The 9,143-nt window shown below is 47.9% G+C and overlaps 1 protein-coding gene and 1 non-coding gene across 2 annotated transcripts in view; one reads left to right on the top strand and one right to left on the bottom strand.

Moving 5' to 3' along the window:
- The first annotated feature begins 1,133 nt into the window (after positions 1–1,133).
- On the top strand, positions 1,134–1,236 carry LOC114818752 (U2 spliceosomal RNA). Its single transcript, XR_003766253.1, has one exon. It is a non-coding gene; the product is annotated as a U2 spliceosomal RNA (small nuclear RNA).
- A 4,423-nt stretch (positions 1,237–5,659) lies between these two features.
- Positions 5,660–9,143, bottom strand: part of SERPINC1 (serpin family C member 1) — a 6,481-nt gene continuing 2,997 nt past the window's right edge. The window contains exons 3-7 of the mRNA XM_010172285.2: positions 7,808–8,023; positions 7,328–7,465; positions 6,843–7,236; positions 6,435–6,499; positions 5,660–6,196 (exon numbers count right to left, since the gene is read on the bottom strand). Coding sequence (XP_010170587.1) covers positions 6,023–6,196; positions 6,435–6,499; positions 6,843–7,236; positions 7,328–7,465; positions 7,808–8,023 — 987 coding nt within the window. The 3' untranslated portion in view covers positions 5,660–6,022. The remainder of the gene's footprint in view (positions 6,197–6,434; positions 6,500–6,842; positions 7,237–7,327; positions 7,466–7,807; positions 8,024–9,143) is intronic.

Raw genomic sequence — 9,143 nt, 5'->3', positions numbered from 1 at the left:
CTGGGGTGGGGGGAGGAATCACAGCACTACAGCTGAGAAACTTCTTGGAAATGAGTTTTAACCTGATGATGTTACTTCACTGGTTCCCCATGTGGTCCAAAAATTTGGTCCCCATTTGGTCCAAAAGGTGTTTTGAGACTGAGAGGTGTGTCTGGGGTCCATTCAGTCACCTACATGTCTAGGGCATTGGTTTGATGTGGGAGTTTGTGCTCCTGGGATGCTGTTTTCTTTGAGTTTCCATGTCTAAGGGAACTCTATGGATTACTGTGAAGCTTTTATTTTATACTTCATTGAGTGTAGCTCGGTAACTGAACGCAACTCTTGGCAGTGAGGAGGAGGAAGGTGGAGGCTGACAGCTGCAGGTTACACCAGCAAAGGTGGGTAGTGCAGTTCTCCTGCCGACAGCTTTGAGTTTGGCAAGAGGCGTGAAGCCTCGTCACCCCTGCAGCTGTCCCCGTTCCACGGGGCGCTGTCAGTCAGACAGAGTCAAGGTGAATTAGTCCTAAATTTGGTCTGTAAAAACACAGGGATGGTGTTTTTATGCACAGGCTGTCAGTGGTGTATGTGTTTGCGGGCTGAGGGCAAACTGGATCTCTGCTGGAGATACAGGGAATGATGCTGTGTGTGGTTCTCTCAAGTGTTAGAAGGTTTCCCAAGCCAGGGTTCTGCTGATCTGGTTTGCAGGTGAATTTGGAATGGAGAACAGAATTCTGTCATACCCTTTGCTTAAGACTAGTTCCTTTTGGCTCCCCTGAAGTTCTTGCCTGGGCAGAAAGCTGATGTGTGACAGCTTCCACGGCTGCCTTGTCACAGGGCAAGTAACTGTGAGAAATACTTGGAAGCAAAAGGCGAGTGTTGTCATTCAACTAACACATTTCTTTAGTGTTTGTGCATGTCACATTGCTGACAGTTAGGACAGGCCAAGGGATGCAAGAGTAATCCTTCTCGGTAGCAAGACAGGGACTTTTCTGCATAAGCTTTATTAAAAGCTAAGTTAGAAAGAGAATAATCTGCAGCTGTATGTTCTTGTGTTCCTCACCTTGTGCCCCAGGCGTACAGGGAGGGGTAGCAAAGGACGAGAGAAGACTGTATCAGAGGTTAGCTCAGAGAAATGAAAGCAAACTAGTCAACTAGTCGCTTCTCGGCCTTTTGGCTAAGATCAAGTGTAGTATCTGTGAAAGTACTGCTTTTGTCTGAAAAGGGAAGGGAACGGATGCAGTTTTCCCCTAAGCCTCTGGTATCTTAAACGCTAGCTGAAGCTCCCACAACCTGTGCCCTAGTTGTCCCCAAATCTGCCCTCTGTCCCTTCCTTTCCCTGGTGTCCCCTCCCCTCTTTCCTGTACAACACTGTGAATATAACACCCGTAGTTCTTTTTAACCTTTCCATTAAAACTGCTCAGAGCACAAAACGCTGTCCTGTGCCGTCACGCAGTGATGCTGTGACCGAGGGCCTTGTTCAGCTGAACCATGACCCCCAAACAGGGCACTGAGGACTGAGCACTTCCTCGCAGAGCAGTGCAAGAGTATCGTACCAAGAGTTAACAACCTAAGTGGCTTTGTATAGCAATTTGCTCATCAAATTTGATTTCGTAATGAACTAAACTGACAATCAACTCCTAAAAAGATAAAAGCCTCTTAGAGGGAATGGTCAAGTATGTCTTTAACAGAAAGATTTAACTGGGATAACTTTTAATAAAGAGCACAGGATTTTTTTTTTTTCCTTTTCCCCTTTTTTTTTTTTCTTTTCTTTTGAGCAATCACTCCAGAAATTGAGTTGCATTAAAGCAGCAGAAGATTGACAGGACAGTAACTACCTCTCTCTCTTGGAGTGCTGAGGTTACCACACTACACACTCTATCAGCAAAGCTTTCATTAAAACAGATTTGTTTTCCTTACCTCTATGTTTCAGAAATGCAGGTCTGCTCTGTAAAGTGACTCTTACTGAAAATGGCATCTGGCAGGAGCAGGGGGAAACCTTTCGGGATCTGCCGTCCCTCTTTGCTGCCAGTTTCTCGCTGTGACCCTTGTGGGTTCGCTCTGGGGCTGTGACAGATGAGGGTGGATTCGTTACTTCACGTATTCTGCGTGTCCTGCTGGCCAGAGCAGCGAGGCTGCGGGCTCAACTTCCTGCACTGGGAAATTAGTTAACAGTGTGGAAGGTCAGAGGAGAATCCATCGAGAGAGATGTCCAAAGGAGCAGGCAGCAGTAAAAAAAGCAATAAAATACAATAAAAAAATAAAACACTTTTATATGTCAGTCATTAGTCAGCAGATCTGACTCTGCAAGTTTATCTATGTATATATACACATCTACAGAGAGCAGATCTCTCACGTGAAAAGGTGCCATTTCTTTTTTTTCTAAACAGAGTCCCTTTCCAAACTAGAACAGCACTTTAAATAGGTTCCTCTTTAAAAAAAATAATAAAAAAAAAATATTAAAAAAAAGATAAACCCTTTACTGAAGAAATGCACTTTAAATCATAAGATGAGTATGGCTGTCGCTGGCTTTTGACACAGCTGTACAGGTAGGTGGCTTCTTGTCAGCCAGAGCCCCAGGAGGGAGCGATGCTGCCGGACCCTGGGTTGCCATCGGCACCCGAAAACTACCACAGCTCTACCTCCCGCTCCCGCTGCCCTCCCGGCCTGGCGCTGCCCCTGCCCACACACCGACAGGAGCTTCCACCGCCACCCTGGTTGCAGCTCAGCCGTGCTGTAGCACCAACAGGACTGGCAGGTGTCAGCCTGTTCAAGTACTTTTGTCATCAGTCAAGAAAAACCCACCCTCTCTTGTAAAGAATATTTCAACCCCAGTTGTGACACAGCGGGTGGCCCATAAAGCCACGACAAGGTTCTTACTGGGGTTGTGGGGTTTTTTTCCATCACGTGGATATGGAGCTCTAGTCAGTTCAGTTTGTTGTGTTTTGGTTTGGTTTTTAGTTTTTTTTATCCAAGTTTGTCTGTCCCACATTGACTCTGCTCCGAGCTGGTTTGCAGAGTAACCATTTGTCAGAAGAATTGTGCTGTCACCTTCAGCCATTGACCTATAAATCAAACTTTTTAGGACAGGTGTCCTAACACTCAAGACTTACTTTCACAGTTAAGAAGTTTCCTGCTGTACTAATTATTCTTTTTTTTTGGGGGGGGGTTGCAATCCTTATTTCAAGGAAAAAAAAATAAAAGTCAGTGTTCAGACTAGTCTGCAGTAGGTTGAAGCGTGAGCCTGCTGTGTGTAACTTGTGAATATCAGACTGTTCGTAAATGATTTCACAAGCTGTTCCCAAGCCGGTCCTCCACCATCACTTCCCTTTTCCTCTTCCAGCAGCAGCTCCTTGGAGAGGCCACAGGCTTGTGTGGCCGATGGCATACAGGGACAGCCAGTACTGCTGGAGCAAGGGGGACAGGCAAGAGTGGTGAGAGAACCAGAGCTGGGGAAGAGGGGAAATAAAACTAAGGTAGAGGGGAGTGGACAATTGCATTGAAAGCAGTTTAGCAAAAAGCGCTCTCGTTGGACAGCTTTAAGAACAATGTGAATGAAAACTTTTAGCAACTTGGGTAGGAATCTTTGAAAATTCTATAAATGTATACTTGAAATTCTGTTTGTATTAAAACAAAACAAAACAAACAAAAAAATGAATCGCATTTTCTTCTTTCTTTTAACACTGTGTAAAAGAACATTATGCATGTGAGTGGTTTGAGAATTAAATGGTTTAATACTCAGCTCCTTGTCTGTGTCTTGTAGCTGACTGGGTTGTTCTGACGTTGATGTTCTCTGAAAATCCACCACGCTGTGAGAGCCTGGTCCCTGCTGCATGCAGCTCTGCTTCACAATATGGGGGAGGCTGGGCTGTCCAGGCTGCTTCTCCTGGCCTCTTAGATGACTTCTGTCCTTTTTTTATGAGCTTTGTCTCATCACTTCTGCAAGCTCAGCCCTTTTCAGTCTCACTACGCTCTCGCTGCCAGCCGACCACCCGGTGCCTGTTGCAGCTTTCCTGGCTGCCAATGGTGGGTGAAGTGGTTTGGTTCCATGCCAGGCTAGAAGGACCTGGGCATTGCCTCAGCTCTCCCCTTGCACCCACCTCCAGAGCCCAGAGTACAAGCGCAAAGGCAGAGGTCACAGGAGGAGATAGTCAGTTTCTGGAGCTGCACAAAGAGGTAAGCAAGCAGAAGACAGGGTCCAGCAAGAAAAACACAGTGGTGAGTGCCAGAGTAGGCCAGGGGAGGAAGAGCTGCTTTCTGAACTCCTAGTGATTTCCAAAATGCTCCCCCTCTTCTTTCAGAGCCCCAGCTTCTGCATTACATACACAGCTGCTTTCTGAGGTGTTACTCCAGGCAAGCATGTCAGCACAAAAAAGGATAACGAGGGGAATAGAAGGATAAAAGGATAGAACAAGGGATGACAAACTGGAAAAGGGGAGATTGAGATGAGATCTGAGGAAGAAATTCTTTGCTGCAAGGATGGTCAGACACTGGCCCAGGCTGCCCAGAGAAGCTGTGGCTGCTCCTCCCTGGAAGTGTTAAAGGCCAGGCTGGATGAGGCTTTGAGCAACCTGGTCTAGTGGAAGGTGTCCCTGCTGATGGCAGGGGGGTTGGAACTGGATGAGCTTTAAGGTCCCTTCCAACCCAAACCAGTATGATTCTTTAAGTGCTTTACAGGTCTCGTGTGTAAGGGACTGATTGCTACAACCCTGTGATACAACAGAGGAGGTGACTCTCCGTGTCCACACCACGCACCACTGGCACCACAGACAGAGATGCTCAACCCTTCCTACTGGGGAACAGGAGAGAGTCCTGCAAAACCGCTTCCAAAACTAGGGACTGAGTGACCAAACATCTTCTCACACCAGCTCTTCCAGTGCCTGGCAAATCTAGTTTAACTCCCTTATTGCCTGCCTTGCTCTGGCTGAGAGGAAGCCTTTATAAAGGCAGGTCTTTCACTGGTCCTACAAAACCCAGAGTAAATGGCACACTGGGGAGTGGCAGCTATTGGTGTTTGAGCAGCTGTCTGCACACAATGCTTCTGTAACATGGTTGTAAACACCTGCCCTAAACACAGAAATCTTAGAGGAAAGCTCACCACATTTTCTTCTGCATCTTGAAGACAACCCTGTCAGAGGTCCTACAGGAGCGTGGCCACCTTGGGTGGACCAGAGGTCAGATCACACGTGTAGCATGGCAGCAGGGCAGGACACCTCAGCTCTAGGAGTAAACTTGCAGGTGAAATAAGAGATTTTTAATGAAGTTATGGATATTGGTTCCCTTACCTGGGCATTGTCACAGTTCACAGACACCCTGGCTTTGAACTTTTAGCATGGAGCTGTTTTAAATCTCACTACTCAAAGACAAATTCTCAGCCTTGGCTGCACAAGGCTTTCACTAGTGACTGCTCAGCACTTGAACACGTGAGATACACCAGAGCTGTGGGCAAGCAGAGTGCTCCCGTGCTCGGCAGCTCTGCCACCTACCAGCGGTTCCACACAGAGCTGTTTCTGGCCCAGCTGGCACGTGCCATCTGGCTGCTGCTGTACCAATGACCCTTCCAGCATGGGGTTGTGCTGGTGGGACTGGGGCATGTGGGAAAGGGTCTGTCTGTGGAAAAAGGAAAGTTTAAGTAAGTCTAGGAAGTGGCTTAGTGAAAACTTTCCATTCAGAGATCAGTTTGTTACATACAGATCTAGAGGTTTTTAATGTACCAGGGGATCAGAGTTACAGTTTGAGGCCTGAGGGTTGGATATAAGAACAACAGCAATACTGGACTCAGATTTGGGTGCCACAAAATTATTGATGCTGGAAAAAATTCAGCTTCTCTTTGAATGAAGGACGGAGCAGGTGAGGGGCCCTCTGAGCCCCCTCACCTGACACAGCAAGGAGGAGCAGTAGCAGCCCAGCAGGGTACAGTCTCTCCCTGCAGCTTGCACCAAACTGTAAGACCAACCACCCCAGGAGCAGCCCGGGCTTTGTGGCAATGCCCTGCTGTCCCTTTTCCAGGGGCAGAGAAGGGAGAAGCGAGGCCCTGGCAGCCCCTTTAGGAGCAAGGATCAGCTATTCTGCCCATGAAGATGATGGTGTTGAGGGCAGCTTCCCGGATGAAAAGCAGGAAGGGCCTGTTGGCGTTGAAAATTATTCTGTTCATGGGGAAGGAACGGCCAGAGACAGTGACAGTGGTAGCAGCCGATGCCTCACTGCCTTCTTCATTCACCTGCCAACCAAAAGAGAAGGTGGGATTAAAATACGGACGTTGTGCAGTGTGTAGAGGGCTTTCCCTCCTTCCCCATGGGAGGTGGGTGCCAAGATCCCACCTCCCCTCAGAGCCCCACCGAGGAAGTGAACACCATGGCTTCAGAGCTACATTTTCCTTACACTTCATGTTTGGTTTTTTTTTTTTTTTTTTTTTTTTTTTTTTTTTAAAAAAAAAAAGGGGACAAAACAAGGCTTACCTCAAGGAACGCTTTGTGGAATGCCTCCGACACATACAGGTCTGTACGGCCCTCTGCAATGATGCCTGAAACACAAAATGGAGACAGTTAAAACTGTTTTTAGACAACAGCCCAAGAGAGAACACACTTCCATCCTTCATGGCTTGTGTTCAAGCAGAAGGCACGTCTGCCCTAAAACACAAATATCCTTCACCAACTGCACTTGATTAACTCCCGTGCCCTTAGTGCAGAGCAGGGCTGTGTGTCCACGACGGGACTTGACCACAGAGTCCATCACTGACTGCAGCGGTATCTGAACACCTTCATGTGCTCATTCCTCACATGCTGCTGCTCTTACTGCCCTGGCTCCTGTGGAAGGATGGTTACCCCCTCACCTCCACCCTGCACCACCCCATCTCCACATCTGACCTGGGAGTCTGGCATTTTCCGGACTGAAGAGATCTTCCAGCCCCATTTTTCTCAGCTTCTCCTTGACACTGAAGCTGTCCTCAACACGGAAGCGAGGGAGGTAGACAAAGAGAGAGACCTCCCTCATGGAGTCAATCCAGTCCTGCAGCTTCTCCGATGTCAGGTCTCGCTCCACCTCCACCAGCGGCGTCCCAGCATTGGGCAGGACCAGCACCATGGTGATATCGTCCCCTTTGTAAGGCAGCTCCAGCACCTGGACTTTGTCCTGGGGGATGAACGCGTGGTGGAATTTGGACTCTTGGTACATAATTGGGACTTTGCAGGTCTCACCATTAGCTTTATGAAATAAATCCAGTTTTGTGTTTGGAGCAGGGAACTGCGATTTCCAGTGGCCCTAAAAGGGAGATGGGGAGGACAGAGACAAACATGAGCATCGTTGTTTCCTGCAGTGAAACGGGCTGCTCCCCCAGTTTTGTTAGCTATACCTTAAAATAAATGGTGTTGACCAGGACCAGGACGGTGAGGTCATCAATGCCTCTTTCTGGGATCACTTCTGTAATACGCTTCTCTGTCTTATTAGCCACCCACTCATTAATGATCTTCCTGGAAAGTTCTGGTTTCTCCTGAAGGAAAAGACCCCCAAAAAAGGTTAAGTCAAGGGTTTTAAACACCTCTTTTTATCCCTTCTGCAGGAGGCAGATTAACAGGGTGTGTGCTTGGGGAGGACGCTGCTCCCAGCACAGTGCTGTGGCATTTAGAAATGAGAAGGTGGAAAGTGACTGTGGTTAAGGCAAGCTTGGATAGGAGCTGCATCTCATACACTCTCCTGCCCTCACTGATGTCCCACACACTCGGATCATGGCATTCCCAGTGGGCAAAAGACAGGGATGCAGCAAAAGCAGAAGCATGGTGGGGGGGAAAACAACCAACTGACCAAAGAGAAATCCTGAGCAGTTCCAACTCACTTTGAAGTTCAAGGGCCAGAGTTTCGCTCCATAAACTACTTCACTAATGTTCTGGTAAGTCTCATTAAAGACCAAAGATTTCTCCCCGAAGAGGCGGTTGGCTGATACCAGCTCTGAGGATTTGTTGGCTTTCTTGTAAAGCCGACAGTTCAGCTTGGCAAAGAAGAAGTGGATCTGATCAGATGTCTTCTCCGAAATGGTGTCAAATTGAAAGACCTGGAGGAGCCAAAGAGTGAGAAGGAATCCATGAGCAGGTTCTTGTGCTCCTACAGCTCCCAGGCCCCACAGCAAGTGGTGATACAGCCTTTGCCCAACACTCAGCAGCCTAAATCATTGAGCCAAGAAATTTGCAGGCCCTCAGAGCTTCACCCTCTGTGTTTAATTTGGAACCCAAATCTATGTAAAAGCAACACATCACTAGCCTGGGCCCTGTTTTGGAGTCCAAAAGGCAGGATTAAATACTGCTCAGCACACAGAGGTACTAACCTCTTACTAACCCTTGCTTCCTCGCTCTCCATACTCTGCCTTTGACTCGTCCCAGCTTCTGCCTGTCTTTGACCCAGCATCGTACCCACTCTCGCTCACTGAAGTTCCTTCTCCAGAGCTATCAGCAGGGTGTCTGCCTGGATCTGGATCTGCCTCCCTCTCTGCCTCTGTTCCCCACCCACTTCCCTTCCTGTTGCCATCAGGGGAAGATGCAGCATTTTGTACATGCATCTCAAACGTGGGCATGACTTCGCTAGACCCTTTAGGTGGTTGTGCAGAAGACACACTAAGGTCTTGGAGATGTTTTTCTCTGTGCACTCTGATCCCTGTCAGAGAACAGATTCTAGCTTGGCATATGAACCATGAGGCTTTCCCCAGTGCTGTTAAAATTAACACAGTGTACACAGTGTTCACAAATCCTCTACCACACCCCAGCAAGAGCCTCACACGAGGTGAGCATTGCACTGATGGGATCTGGAAGCAGCTCTTGGGTCAGTGCAGGTCACAGGAGGACTCAAGGTTTGTGCTAAACCCTCCTGTAACGATGCCAAAAGCTGTTCCTGCCCATGAGCAATTCTCATGGCCTGTGGAGTAATTCTGGTCCATGTTATCTATTTTTACAGGGAATGGGAATATGTAGCAGTCATTTTGAGGGTAGATTTCTGCAGCACAGTGAATTTTTTCTTATCTGCTCCTAACTACCAGCTGGAAGGACAGTTATGATTTGTCTACTACTATCCAACCTCAAGTCTTTAAGGCACAGAAAATCCCACAACACGTTTCTCCACACAAACATCCAGGATCTCTGGCACCATTTCCTATGAGGCAAAGGGGGTGTAACTGGCCCTTT

The sequence above is a fragment of the Antrostomus carolinensis genome, unplaced genomic scaffold, assembly GCF_000700745.2.
Source record: "Antrostomus carolinensis isolate BGI_N321 unplaced genomic scaffold, ASM70074v2 scaffold30447, whole genome shotgun sequence".
Classification (NCBI taxonomy): domain Eukaryota; kingdom Metazoa; phylum Chordata; class Aves; order Caprimulgiformes; family Caprimulgidae; genus Antrostomus; species Antrostomus carolinensis.
This window is presented reverse-complemented; position numbering and strand designations above follow the sequence as displayed.